General features: G+C 39.6%; 1 protein-coding gene across 25 annotated transcripts in view; it reads left to right on the top strand.

Moving 5' to 3' along the window:
* Positions 1 to 15,412, top strand: part of PARD3 (par-3 family cell polarity regulator) — a 724,129-nt gene that overhangs the window by 326,897 nt on the left and 381,820 nt on the right. For all 25 annotated transcript variants that reach the window (XR_002828697.1, XM_023752233.1, XM_023752234.1 and 22 more), the window contains one exon: positions 14,417 to 14,505. Coding sequence is in view for 24 of the 25 variants with exons in the window: in XM_023752233.1 (XP_023608001.1) it covers positions 14,417 to 14,505 (89 nt within the window). In the remaining variant the exon portion in view is untranslated. The remainder of the gene's footprint in view (positions 1 to 14,416; positions 14,506 to 15,412) is intronic.

The raw sequence follows: 15,412 nt of genomic DNA, 5'->3' as shown, positions 1-15,412 counted from the left end.
GGGGGGGGGGGGGGTTTGGGAGCGCCGCACCCTGTCACACACAGAGCAAAGGCCATCAGGGGGTTGGGGCGCCTTTCCCTGTCAGAACAGAGCAGGGCGGATAGGGAGGTTGTGGCCCCGCCCCCTGTCACACACAGAGCTGCAGGGCGATCGGGGGTTTGGGCGCTGCCCCCTGTCACGCTGATCTGGTGCCAAGACGCCTCGCAGCTCCGCTGATCCCGGTGCTGGAAGGCATATTACCCTTTTACTATATAGGATAGAGGCCTGGGGGCCGGCTGGTTTGCCCTGAAGGGTGTCCTGGATCAGGGTGGGGGTCCCCACTGGGATGCCTGACCAGTCTGGGTGAGGGGCTGAGGGCTGCTTTCAGGCTGGCGGTTGTTGACTGAAGCTCCCAACCGCTCCTTTTTTTTTCTCTTTTTTAAATTTTATTCTGGGCCAGCTTTAGCTCTGGCTCTAGCTCTGAGGCTTCGTATCTGGTTTGTTTGCCGTTCTATAATCGAAACAATGTATAACTTCAGCTCTGAGATCCCGACAGGCTGAAAGCTGGTTTCTGGGGGTTTTGTTTAGCTTCTACATTTGCAACATAGTACATAGTTGCTTAGAGTTGCAACTCAGAGGCCGGCAAGTCAGGCGGGGAACGTTGGAGTCTGCAGTCACTGGAGCAAGCAAGCCTCATGTTCGCTTCCAGCTGCCTGGCTGCCGGCCGCCATCTTGGCTGACAGTTAATTTGCATAAGGATATGCTGATTAGCCAATGGGAAGGGTAGCGGTCGTACGCTAATTACCATGTTTCTCTTTTATTAGTGTAGATAAGTTTTCTTTAATTAAATGGGCAAAAGAATGAAACTGGATTAGTTTGTTCCCATCTACAAAAATTAAATCAAAATGGTTCAAAGACCTAACTATAAGACCCAAAACGATAAGTTACATAGAAGAAAATATAGGTACCAAACTTATGGACCTTGGTCTTGGAGAACACTTTATGAACTTGACCCCAAAGGCAAGGGAAGTAAAAACACACAAAAAATGAATGGGACTATGTCAAACTAAATAATTTTTAAAATTCAGATTAAGAAAATAAGACTTGGAGAGAGAAATAAAGACATGGCAGAGGCAAATTGTTCTTTATGCCTCTGCACATGCTGGTTGGGTCCAGTACATTTCTAGATGTAATTTCATGGAAAATGTTTGATAAGCCTGGTAAACTAATATTTTGCATGTCAACAATACAGCTCTGTTATCCAAAGAACATTGTGCTCAAATCATTGGAAACCTGTCATGTGGTTATGTTACTCAGTTATGTTTAGAAAAAAACTTTGCACATACTTAATTCATTAAAAATCCCATATATGTTATTTAATGAAATATGTTTAAAGATTGTGCTGAGGATGAAAGTGAGGAGTGAGGTTGTAGCCCTAGTCAGTTTTGCTCAGTAGTTAGAGTATTGGTCTGTGGGCCAAAGGGTCTTGGGTTCGATTCCTAGTCCACGTACCTTGGTTGCAGGTACAATCCCCAACCTTGGTCTGGGCATGAGCGGGAGTCAACCAATCAATGTATCTCTCTCATGGTGATCTCTCTCTCTCTCTCAAGTTACCTCCTCCTTCCTCCTTTCCACTCTAAAAGTCCATGGAAAAAATATCCTTGAGTGAGGATTAAAAACAAAAGTTTGGTTGTATTGAGGAGTAAAGAAGCGGGTTCTACATCATAAGTCCTCAATATATACAAGTTATACATTTTAAAATTTGTACATATCTTGCCTTTTTAAGAAGTGATTTGCACTTATCACTAGCAATAAATATTTATTTAATTTTTATGTGTTTCTTATTGATTTAAATGTTTATTTAGAGATTATTTTAGTTCCTACCTTAATGAATCAATCATTAATTTTGAAGTCTTTTTTTAAGCCAAAGGGAAATTGAAGGAAAAGTTCTACATTGCTTTTTTAAAATAATGGTCCTTTAGACCACTTAGTAAGATAAATATTATTTATTTACCCATGTATTACTTATTTCATCTCAAAAACAAAACAGTTTAGCCTGGCTGGCATGACTCAGTTGTTGAGCATGGACTTATGAACTGGGAGATCACAGTTTGATTCCCAGTCAGGGTGGGGCTCTGTCCCCAGTCTGGGGGTTGGGGGTGGGCAGCTCATCGTTGATTCTCTTTCATCATTGATGTTTTTATCTCTCTCTCCCTCTTCCTTCCTCTCTTAAAAAAAAACTAAAAATTAAAAGATATTTTAAAATGTCATTTCAATAAGGATTAGAATTTTGTTAGAAAAGAGAGATGGGTCAGATTACAAAATCTATACATTTCAACGATTCAAAAGTCAATATTTTTTAGGAATTTTCAAAACAACAACAACAAATTGGTGTTATTATGGTAACAAGCCACATCTGAAACAAATTAATTGGACTGATAAAAATCTGAATTTAAAAATCTAACGGGTCACCACTTTGTCATTAGAGTGTGGTGGGGGACCTATGAATAGTTGCAACAGGCACTTCATGCAAAACAAGTGGCCATAGTATTGCTGAAGTGGTGATCCTTGCATATGCATCTGTTTGGGATAAATATGAGTAGGAGTGAGGCAGATGATGCCAGGTGGCCTGCTGGTGTTAGCTAGCTATTGAACTCAGCCATTTTCAGTAAGCATTAATATGTAAAGCATCTAGAAAAGATGGAAGAAGGGAAGAAGGAGATTCTGCTATATGATTGAATATTGGAATAGATTATCTTCTAATAAGATAACTTCTTGCCCTGAAATTCTATTTATGAGAAGCAGATTTACATTTGGAAAATTAATTTTGAGATTCCACTCTGCATGTAAGAGGTGCAAAGGTACATAATATTTGTTATTCTCTGTAAGATAGCTGTCATAAATCAGCACCATCTGCTTTTTTCTCCTCACTAGGGAATTATTTTTTAAAATTGAAATTCTTTATTGTTTAAAGTATTACATAAGTCTCCTTTTCCCCCATGGACCTCTCCCCGCCTGCCTTCCCTCCACCCCCATCTGTGTCCATTGGTTGTGCTCATATGCATGCATACAAGTCCTTTGGTTGATCTCTTACCACCCCCCCATCCCCCACCTTCCCTCATAGGTTGGACAGTCTGTTCGATGCTTCTATGACTCTGGTTCTATTTTTGTTCATCAGTTGCCATTGTTCATTACATTCCACAAATGAGTGAGGTCATGTGATATTTATCTTTCTCCAACTGGCTTATTTCTCTTAGCATAATGCTCTCCAGTTCCATCCATGCTGTTGCAAATGGTAAGAATTCCTTCTTTTTTACAGCAGCATAATATTCCATTCTGTAGATGTACCACAGTTTTCTAATCCACTCATCTGCTGATGGGCAGTTAGGTTGTTTCCAAATCTTGGCTATTGTAAATTGTGCTGCTGTGAACATAGGGGTGCATATATCCTTTCTGATTGGTGTTTCTGGTTTCTTGGGATATACCAGTATTCCTAGAAGTGGGATTACTGGGTCAAATGGAAGTTTCCTTTTTAATTTTTTGAGGAAACGCCATACTGTTTTCCATAGTTGCTGCACCAGTCTGCATTCCCACCAGCAGTGCACAAGTGTTCATTTTCCTCCGCATCCTTGCTAGCACTTGTCGTTTGTTGATTTGTTGATGATAGCCATTCTGACAGGTGTGAGGTGGTACATCATTGTTGTTTTGATTTGCATCTCTCGGATGACTAGTGACTTTGAGCATGTGTTCATATGTCTCTTGGCCTTCTGTATGTCCTCTTTTGAAAAGTGTCTATTGAGGTCATTTGCCCATTTTTTTGATTGGATTGTTTCTCTTCCTTTTGTTAAGTTGTATGAGTTACCTATAAATTTTAAAGATTAAACCTTCATCGGAGATAACATTGGCAAATATGTTCTCCCATGCAGTGGGCTTTCTTGTTGTTTTGTTGATTGTTTATTTTGCTGTGCAGAATCTTTTTATTTTGATGTAGTCCCATTTGTTTTTTTTTCTCCTTAGTTTCCATTGCCCTAGGAGCTGTATTAGTAAAGATATTGCTATGACAAATGTCTGTTATTTTGCTGCCTGTGGATTCTTCTAGGATTTTTATGGTTTCCCATCTTATGTTTAAGTCCTTTATCCATTTTGAGTTTATTTTTGTGTATGGTATAAGTTGGTGGTCTAGTTTCATTTGTTTGCATGTATCTGTCCAATTTTCCCAACACCATTTATTGAAGAGACTGTCTTGACTCCATTGTATGCTCTTGCCTCCTTTGTCAAATATTAATTGAACATAATGGCTTGGGTCAATTTCTGGGTTTAAAGACTCCTCTCTTGCCTTGGGTTGTGTGGGTCATATTGTGTATGTTTTCAAAATAGGCAATATTTAATTTCTGTGGTAAATGGAAATTATATGGACTGTATTAAATACTATGTTTGTCATCCCATTTGGTCAGTATATGCTGGAGATAAGAATTTAGGAACCCAGATTTTGTTGAATACTTTTTCTGCGTCTATTGTTATGATCATGTGATTTTTGTCTTTCAATTTGTTTATGTGATATATCACGCTTATTGATGTGCAAATATTGTACCAGCCTTTGCATCCCTGGAATGAATCCCACTTGTTCATGTTGTATGATCTTTTGGATATATTACTGGATCCGATTTGCTAATATTTTTTTTTGAGGATTTTAGCATATATGTTCATCAGGGTTATTGGACTGTAATTCTCTTTCTTTGTAGTGTCTTTATCTGGTTCTGGATAGCACTGGCCTCGTAAAAAGAGCTTGGAAGTGTCCCTTCCTCTTAATTTTTTGGAATAGTTTGAAGAGTGTAGCTGTAAAACTCCCCTGTTAAGCCATCCGCTCCCAGGCTTTTGTTTGCTGGGCGTTTTTTGATTACTGCTTTTGTTTCCTCCATTGTTATTGGCCTCTTCAGGTTTTCTGGTTCTTCCTGATTCAGTTTTGGGAGATTGTATATTTCTAGAGCTCCATTGTAGGTAACTAATTGCTTTTCTCTTGCTGCCTTTAAGATTCTCTCTTTGTTTTTAATTTGTGGCATTTTACTTATGATGTATCTGGGTGTGTGCCTCTTTGGGTTCTTCTTGCTTGAGACTCTCTGTGCCTCCAGACCTTATATGATTTTTTCCTTCACCAAGTATGCCATTATTTTTTCAAACAGCTTGTCTATCTCTATCACTTTCTTCACCTTCTTGCAATATTGTTAAGTTTCATGATGTACCACAGCTCCCTTAAGCTGACCTGCTGTTTTTTCTTTCTTTTTTTTCTTTTTGGTTCTCTGACTGATTTTTTCCTACCCTGTGTTTTAATTCACTGATGTGATCCTTGACTTCCCGTAATCTACTGTGTATTCCTACCAATGTGTTCTTTATTAGTGCTATATCATTCTTCATAGACCATTTTTCATGGTCTTTTTTCATAATTACTGTATCTTTTCTCATACTGTTGAGCATCCAAGTTATTTTGTCAGATAGGAGTATTGCTACCCCAGCTTTTTTTTCAATTCCATTTGCATGAAAAATTTTTTCCATCCCTTCACTTTCATTTTGTGTGAGTCTTTTGTTCTGAGGTTAGTCTCTTATAGACAGTATATATGTGCGTCATGGTTTCTTATCCATTCAGCTACCCTATGTCTTTTGATTGGAGTGTTTAAGCCATTTAAATATAAGGTTATTATTGATAGGTACTTGTTTGTTGCAATTTTTAATCTTTATGCATATGTTCCTCTCTCTATATATTCCTTCTTTGTACAATAGTCCCTTTACCATTTCTTGCAGTTTGGTGATGATAGACTCTTTTAGCTTTTTTGGTGGTGATAAACTCTTTTAGCCTTTTTTGTCTGCAAAGCTCTTTATTTCACCTTTAATTTTGAATGATAGCCTTGTTGGTAGAGTAGTCCTGGATTCAGTCCCTTGGTATTCATTCATTCTGGTCTGAAGTGAAATGAACTGATAGTCTAATGGGGGAGCTCCCTTTTAGGTAACTTTCTATCTCTCTCTTGCAGCCTTTAAGATTCTTTGTTTGTCTTTTTTGTTTATCATTTTAAGTATGATGTGTCTAGGTGGGATCTTTTTGGCTTCATTTTGATTTGGATTATCTCTGTTTCCTGAACTTCAGTGTCTTTTTTCTTCACTAGGCTAGGTAAGTTTTCTGTCATAATTTCTTCAAGCAGGTTCTCTATTCCTTGCTCAGATTCTTTAATGTTGGGGTTGTTTTTTTCTCCCCATTTTTGCTGTTCCTTTGTATTTATTTATATGTATTAGATGGAACTGCTATGGCTCCCAGGGGTCATCTTATTTAGCACCTGTTTTGTGGGACCCAATGATATAGTCTCTTAGATCTCCAGAGCTAGGTGCTCTAGGAATGCCCTTGTTTGAGTTATTTGGGTTATTATTGGGTATTGAATGTTGTTGTCCCATTTGTGGATGGAATGTCCTCTCACTCTGGCTGACTGAAAGGCTCAACCCTGACCATGTCGTGCAAGCTTTTATGGAGGTGCTGAGAGAACAGAACAAAATACAATAATACGAAACAAGAAATGAAAGGAAAACATACAGAAGATTTTTACAACAACATCAAAAGCAACCACAAAATAAGAAAGACTTAGGAAAAAGAAAAGAGAGCAAGAATTAGAAAAGAAAAGAAAGAAAAAAGTACTAGGATAAAGAGGGAAGAAAATCGAATATGAAGGAGCAGAGCACTAATAAAATAAAAATAAAGAATATGGGGAGGAAAATTGTATATTAGAAAACAGGAAAAGAAATGGAAAAGAAATAGAGGAGTCAGTAGATAGACACAAAATAAAGAAGAAAGGTGAGCAAGTGGGAGAAAGAAAAAAATAGAGTAGGAAAACGGAAGAGAACAATTATATATATGAAAGAAACAATATAGACTAAAATAATAAATAAATAAAGCAGATAGATTAAGAAGATAAATAAAAAAAGGAAAATAAGAAAAGTGTGAAGTTATGTTCATCTCAGCAGAGCTCAGTCCCTCCTCAGAGTTCCCTTTGGATCCTGCTCTTTTGATGACTGCAGCTGACTCTTCTGTCTGCCAATTTTTGGTTTCCTGGGAGGTAATTAGGTGCTAACCAATGGTAGAAACAACCCTCCTTTGGCTTTCAGCAACCTGTTTGAAGCTCCAAGCAATCCACAGTTTTTGTCTGTCTCCACAGGCCTTGGCTGCATGCTGAAGGGGGCTTGCTGCATTCTAAGGGTGGTTTGTTAGCATGGGGCCCTGGGCTGGGCCAGCAAACTTCCCCATGTTCCCAGGGCTCTCTGCCTGCCTTCACCTGCCAGCCAGCTGTCAATCTTAATCATTCAAAAGCCTATTTCTGAAAGGGCATTAGGTGGAATTGGGAGTACAGCCATCTGGGTTCTCCCATGTGGTGGAGGTGCTGTTCAGATTTCAGGGAAAGTGGTGGGTATGTTTCCCTGTCCCTCCAAAAGTGTTTCAGAATATTACCCTCTCCTCAGCTGGGTGGAGATCTAGTAGGATCATCTGGAAACTGGAGTTTCTATCAACTCTCCCATATGTAGGGGAAGCACCAGTCTGGTTCCCAGGATAGTGGATGGCCCATCCCCAATCAAGTCTCTGATGTGTCCTGAGACTGTTCAAACTTCTAGGTTTGGCCTCTGTGGCTGTCTCCTCTGCAAAGGTGGACATGCATGGTGTGGCAGGCAGGGCTCCTGAGAGTGGTGTGTGCAGGGTTTTTCCTTTTCCTGAGCTGTGGCTTCTGTGAGGGGCTAGTGCAGTGGTTCCCAAAATTATTTGGCCTACCGCCCCCTTTCCAGAAAAAATATTACTCAGCGCCCCCTGGAAATTAATTTTTTTTTAATTTTAATAGCAATTAAACAGAAAGATATATGCCCCCAAATGCACCTGTGGCCATCACCGCCCCCCTGGATCGCTGCAGTGCCCACCAGGGGGCGGTAGCGCCCACTTTGGGAATCACTGGGCTAGTGCCTCTCAGGAAAAATGGCTGTTTTGGTTTTGGGTTGCAGCTCAATGCAGGTCTCCCTCTTCCACCGCCCCTCCCCCCTCTTCCCTAGTGCTTCCCACCTCTGCCTCCCCTTAGACACCTAGAGTCTGCACTTCCCTTCCCCCACCAAAGCCCAAAGCCTCAGGTGAGTAGCTAAGAAAAACTCCTGTGCTCTGGGTTTAAAAACAAGACAAAACAAAAACCCTGAGGCTTTCTCTCTGACCAGCTCAGATCTACTGGCTCCAATTTCCTGGGCAGCCAGAAGCCCTGCTGCCTTTCATGGCTGTATGTTACTTGGGACTTTGGTCTTGGTTCTGGTGCTCCAGGCTATGGAGCCCAGCCTGGGTTCTGAGCCTCAATCTTCTCTGGGAATTAACCCTCAGGTAGCCAAGTTATCCCTCCTCACTCTCTGCCTCCTGCTGGATCAGCTCTTCTTTCGACCTTGCCCTTCCTACTAGTCTCCAGTTGTTTTCTGTCCTTCCTTGATGTAAGTCTCTTCCTCATCTGGACCTCAGTTGGTAATTCCAGATGAATTGTAATTTAGTTTTATTTCTAGTCTGGCCTTGAGAGAGATGTTAGAAAGCTTTGCCTATTCAGCTGCCACCTTCTCTTTTTTAGTATTTTTATTTTTAAAGGTCTTGTTTATTATCTAGTATTATCTGTCCTTAAAAGTATTTCAATTAAGTTATTTTTTTATATGTATACTAGGGACCCAGTGCACGAATTAGAGTACCTTGAAAGGAACTGTGGGGCCGCGAGGCTGCGGTGGGCACAGGGGTGGGTCTTGGCCCATCCTCCGCGCCCCCGCCTGGCCCCTTCCACCACCGCCCCTGGTTCCCAGACTGTAGCCAGCTCCACTCCCACTGCTGCCACTCCCACGTGCTGATGGCGCCAGCCCCGATCGCACCCGCTGATGGCACGGAGCGATTGGGCCCGTCGCCCGCAGCGTGTGTGAGTGGGGCCAGCATTGTCAGTGGGTGTGAGTGGCAGCTGCTGCCCTGATTGCCCCTCAGGAGCAGGGGTAGGTGGAGAAGCACTCAGGGGCGATTGGGCGGCAGCCACTGCTCGCACCTGCCGATGGTGCCAAGCGATTGGGACCAGTGCCAGGCGCTGGCAGTGGGTGCAATTGGGGCCAGCGCCAGCAGCAGGTGCAAGCACCGGGTGGGACCACAGTGCACAGGAGCAAAGAATTTTCAGCAACCACTAGAGGCTCACCCTGATGACAGCGACTGGCACCCCGCCTTGGTTTGGCACCCCCACTCATCTGCTCTACCATCCTGCCGCAGCTGATGCCTGCCATGTTCCACGCTCTGGTGCCTGCTGCCAACACCCACCATGTTCTGTGTGCGCCCCCTGGTGGTCAGCACACGTCATAGCAACCGGTTGTTCAGTTGTTCCGCCATTTGGTCTATTTGCATATTAGCCTTTTATTTTGTAGGATGTTGCTACTCTAGTGGAATATAATGACTATGAAGTAAAATTATGTTATGCAATTACTGATTTTATTTCTTTGAAGGATGCTGTAGAGTTCTAACTGAAAGATAATTTTTTTCTTGATATAGGAGGGATGGTTCTTTTATCTAATAAAATTTAATATTATTGTTAGTTCCTAACAATGAAGACATTATCTTAGGGCATTTCTTAATGATATTCCTAGGTTTATCTAGTTCATTATTAATCATATAAATGCTGCCATATGGCAGTGCGTAGCAAACAGCTTTGGAAGATAGGCAGTGTCTCCCTCCATAGCAATGAGCAGGCATCCTATATAATAAAGAGGTAATATGCAAATTGACTGTCACGCCCTCGCACAAGATGGTTGCCCCCTGTGGTCACAAGATGGCCACCACAAGATGGCTGGCAGGGGAGGGCAGTTGTGGGTGATCAGGCCTGCAGGGGAGGGCAGTTAGGGGCAAAATCAGGCTGGCAGGGGAGGGCAGTTGGGGGCAAAATCAGGCTGACAGGGGAGGGCAGTTGGGGGCAATCGGGTCGGCAGGGGAGCAGTCAGGCGTCGATCATGCTGGCAGGGGAGTGGTTAGGGAGTGATCATGCTGGCAGGCAGAAGTGGTTAAGGGCAATCAGGCAGGCAGGCAGGCAAGCGGTTGGAAGCCAGCAGTCCCGGATTGTGAGAGGGATGTCCGACTACCGGTTTAGGCCCGATCCCACAGGGATCAGATCGGGCCTAAACCCGTAGCCGGACATCCCCCGAGGGGTCCCAGATTGGAGAGGATGCAGGCTGGGCTGAGGGACAACCCCCACCCCACCCCCACCCCAGTGCACTAATTTTGTGCACCGGGCCTCTAGTGCTTAATGAGTGTATAAGAAATTCTCATTCCATAAGCTCATATTTCTTCTATGTGTGCCAGTGTCCCCTGGCCCTTTTCACATCACCTTGTGAAAATTTTAGATTGAAGAACCAGTGCATAAAAGGATTATACTCTGACTAATGCTATTGCTGTAATAAGCAGTTCTTTGTCTCAAACAAGGAGTCTTGTTTCTTAAGCTAGCACACATGGAACCATGGCAAGCTAACTTAGGACTTTTCAAGTTGGGTGAGATCCTAGACCAGGGGTGGGCAAACTTTTTGACTCGAGGGCCACAATGGGTTCTTAAACTGGACCGGAGGGCCGGAACAAAAGCATGGATGGAGTGTTTGTGTGAACTAATATAAATTCAAAGTAAACATCATTACATAAAAGGGTACGGTCTTTTTTTATTTTAGTTTTATTCATTTCAAACGGGCCGGATTCGGCCCGCGGGCCGTAGTTTGCCCACGGCTGTCCTAGACCCTTTTCAGCCCTTGACATCTGTTTTCTGTTTGAAAATTTCTTCAACCAGTCACCCATAGTGTTTTCCCCCTCCTGCCATTTACTTGATTGTATACAGTATTTGTTTGCTTATATTTTTTAATATGTTTTTTTATTCTAAAGGCTTTTTAAAAAATATATTTTTATTGATTTCAGAGAAGAAGGGAGAGGGAGAGAGAGATAGAAACATCAATGATGAGAGAGAATTATTGATCGGCTGCCTCCTATACTCCCCTACTGGGAATCAAGCCCGCAACCCAGGCATGTGCCCTTGACCAGAATTGAACTTGGGACCCTTCAGTCCCTAGGCCAATGCTTTATCCACTGAGCCAAACCAGCCAGGGCATTTTATAATGAAATTACTTTGTGTGCAGTAAAGCACAACAAATATCAGGTTTTATGCAAGTTTCTAGAATATACATGCTACGTGATGTATTTGAGTAGGTAATATGTTTAATATTAAATTGTATTGCAAGGCACAGGGTATGAATGGATGAATATGTATTCTTAAAATATCTTGGAGTTGTGTAAAGTTACTACGAAATATTTATTGAGGTATATTTTATATGTCATCTATTTTTCTTTTCAATAATAGTTAACATTTATTGGGCAATTACTATGTGTCAGGCACCATTTTATTCCTCCCAATTGTCCTATGAAGAAGATTTTTTTCCCCTATTTTACAGAAGAAGGAGGGATAGAAATATAAAGAGCTGTATAACTTGCCTAAGGATATAAAATTGGCATATGGTAGAGATGGCATTGAAACCCAGGTCTGTTTAATTCTCTAATCCGAGTTCTTAACCACTACAGCCTCCTATGAAATGGAGAAAAGAGAAAGAATTTAAAAGTATATTGACTATATCAACTCACCTGGAGATTTTTTAAACATTGTGTACTTTGCATTAATACTATGGCCCTTCACTATTAATTTGACATAAATAACACCAATATTCATTTACAGTAGTCTCCTTTACCCATGGTTTTGCTTTCTATGGTTTCACTTACCCACTGTCAATAGCAGTCCAAAAATATTAAATGGAAAACTCTATAAATAAACAATTTATAAGTTTTAAGTTGTGGGTCTTCACATTTTGTCCCCCTTGGGACATGACTCACTCCTTTGTCCAGTGTCTCTAGGCTGTATACTCACCCTGCCCATTAGGCACTTATCAGATCCCTCATGTGAGGGGGAAGGGTGTCCACATTCACATAAATCTTATTACAGTATATTTTAATTATTATTTTTATTATTTTTGTCAATTCCTTACTGTATAACTTAACTTTTATCATAGATATGTATTTATAGGCAAAAAACATAGTATATATAGCGTTTGGAACTTTCTGTGGTTTCAGTCACCCACTGAGGGTCTTGGAATGTACCCCCTTCAGATCAGGGAGGACTACTGGACTGCTTATAATGGAATTCAGTGTATAACTCTTGTTAAAATTAACTATGTTCAGTCACTGCTTTTTAAAAGTATAAAACAAAAACTAAAGCAATATAGGAGCTAACATTTCCACATCCAGAAATTGGGAAATTCTAAGTTGTGGCTCCCACCCTAATTGCAGCCCAGCCTCAGGTCAGTGAGTATTGCAATCTAAACTGAACATCATATGCAGCTTCATGAAATAATATTCTACTCACTCTTGGAGGCCTGATAATGGCCACTGTGGGAACAATGAGTGTGTAGACTATCAGTAACTGTTTACCACTTCCGTTTGGGGCATTTCATTTATATGACTGCTTTTCATAGTGCAACGTAGGTGTTTCAGTTGCTCATATATTGTGGTATTTCAGTGGTGCTTAAGTTATTCATAAATACTGAAACAAAGTGTCTTTAAATTGTAAGATTATCTTTATGTTTTTAATCTGATTTAGTCACTTTGCTCTCCTCCCCTATTTTCAATCCCAAAGGAAAAGCATACTTTTGGGAATTGTTTATTTCAAAGTGTGGTTCTTAGGCAGGTTCAAGATGTTGGTTAACTTTGAAATGTAAGCTGGTGCTGAAAAGAGGTAAATGACTAAGAAGTGCATATTGGAGCCTCTAAAAGCACAGGATCATATCTTGAAGTAGCTTGGCTTTATGCAGTGACCTACCAGTGAGGCTATGTGGGCCCATCTACAACTCAGAAAAATTCGATTCTTAGAGGAAATGTCAGTTGGACATTATCAACTGCTTTACTTTGCCTTAATATTGCTTCAATAATCTGTAATATTGTTTGACACTGTGAATTGAACATATAAGCTTTGCTTATCATTTTGTTGATTGATGTCTCTGTTGACAGCATACACATTTCTATTATGAGCCTCTCAAATACATGTTTAAACATATAAAATTTTTGCTAATGATGGAATCTCATATAGGTGGTTGTATAAGTTCACGTATAAAATTACTGTTATCTAATTTATATAGTTGAAAGGATAAACTTCACAGGTTATTTGTATACATTAATTATATACATAAACTTCCAAGAAATACCAGTCGATTAAGTAAATTGTATTTAGGTGTGGTTTTGTTTCTATTAGCAAAGTATTTACAGAGTATCTAGTAGGTGCCCAAAACACTGTGGTCCAAGGTAAAGCCCACAAGAGCCTCTTAGCCACAGTGTTTGGAACTCTGAGTCTTTCCTAAATATTCTAATTTGGTTAAGAAGACCACTGATGTCAGTCAGGCATGTTTATCATTATTCAAATGATCCTGAGAAGGCGGCTTAACTGTTAGTGAACTCCCTAGTGAAAAAACAATGACCACGATTATATAAAAAAAGGTATAGTCTTGGGTAACGTTTTATTTGTTTTTATAAACCATCACATTTATTCCACATGGCACCTTTTGGAGTATCAGCATCTTACCCAATCCCAATTTGTACAACATGTTGGAACATAATTTTTACATGATACTGCCTTTGTAAAAGTAAGGATACCAAGGTGAGTGTTGATTATGTTCTGTGTGCTTTACCTTTTACTTGGTCCTTCATTAACAGAAGTAAGCAGAAGTGATTCTTTAAAACTAAGATCTTAATGCCTTTTCAGGTAACTCTAGTCAGTTGGCTCAGTAATTTTAAATGATATTTCATAGGATGAAGGGTTTGAGTCAAGTATTGTACTTACTGCATACTCATTTTGCCAAGATGTGTTAGTGGAATTTAGGGACTGACAAATATGACTTTGCAAATTTTGGTAGTCATTAAGGATTATAATGGTCTCAACTATTTAGTAAGAATTTTAAACATACATACTCAGTGTCATGTACATATATTTATTAATATATTGATATATTAATATACTATAACATTGTAGTAACATGTAATTACTTCCTAAAATATACACCAAAAAGTGAAGTAAAAATGATAAAGTTAACATTAAATAGAACTTCTAATGTTTTCTTATTGCATTGGTATCTTTTTCACCTCCTGGGAAATGCTAAATCAGTTGACTATTGCTTTGAAATGCAACTTTTCATAAATACATACCCATCTTATTATTAAAAGTCATCTTCATTAGAGAAAATACCTAATTATAATATGATCATAATGCCTGCCAGACTCCACTTTTATCCAGCTTTCTTTCACATTTTAGAAATAGATCTAACACAGAGTGTGCTTCTCTTTGTGTCATGTTTTTAGGATGAGGATGGGACAGAAGACAACAGTCGTGTTGAACCTGTTGGACATGCTGACAGTGGTTTGGAGAACATTCCCAACTTTTCTCTGGAGTAAGTTACTGATGGTTTTAATTAAATATGTAATATACCTGCAGCATCACTGATAGTAGAAAGTGTTCCAAAAACATATGGCATGTGTAGGATGTTTGTGCTGAGTTAAAAACATGCCTTGCATTAGTTTGTTTTCCAAAGAGCATCTTTCATCGATTGTGTTATTATCTAATGTAAAAAGAATAGCATGGAAATTCACATGTCTCTGTCCTGAGTTTCATGCCTTAGCAAATACTATTAAGTTATAATATAAAATAGTGTTTGATTAAAAATGTTTGCTGAGTTTACAGCACTTCAGCTGTTAATTTTGATTGCTTTGTATGTCAGTATTTTGGTCATTTGTTGTGCAACTTAGCTAAATTAAAAAAAATTATAAACATACTTTAACTGAAAAACTATTTGAATCATATAAGCATTAGCTATTTTAGCATATATATTTTGATTTGAAAAAATAGAATCTCTCAAAGGCATTTGAAAAATTATAGGTCATAGGTTAGGGACCTGAACATGATTTTAAGTATGAAAGGACAGAGTAAAATTTTCTTATATTATTATCACAACTGTACAATTATCTTAAATATTGGCATGTTTAAATGGAAGGGGTTATCAGGGAGATCAGTCATTTTGAATTTTTTTCTTTGACTATCGGTAAAAGTTAGGGGATCTAGACATTAACATTTGAACTCTTTCTTCTTTGGGTCTTCCAAGAGAAGTTTCTAAGAACTTCCTCAGTGAGATTAGGCACTAGAATCAGATTATGTTTGGATATAGAGAAACCAGCACTAAGTATTTTCTTTTAAGAAATACTTGCCATGTCATAGTTCTTTTTAGAGAAAACGTAGAATAGCAATAATTATTAGAGTAACTACACTATTTTTAGTGGACAAACCAATCATTAAAAAATGTG

Source organism: Myotis lucifugus, unplaced genomic scaffold, assembly GCF_000147115.1.
Source record: "Myotis lucifugus unplaced genomic scaffold, Myoluc2.0 scaffold_29, whole genome shotgun sequence".
Taxonomy (NCBI): Eukaryota; Metazoa; Chordata; class Mammalia; order Chiroptera; family Vespertilionidae; genus Myotis; species Myotis lucifugus.
The sequence above is the reverse complement of the archived record's forward strand: the minus strand, read 5'-3'. Positions and strand labels throughout refer to the sequence as shown.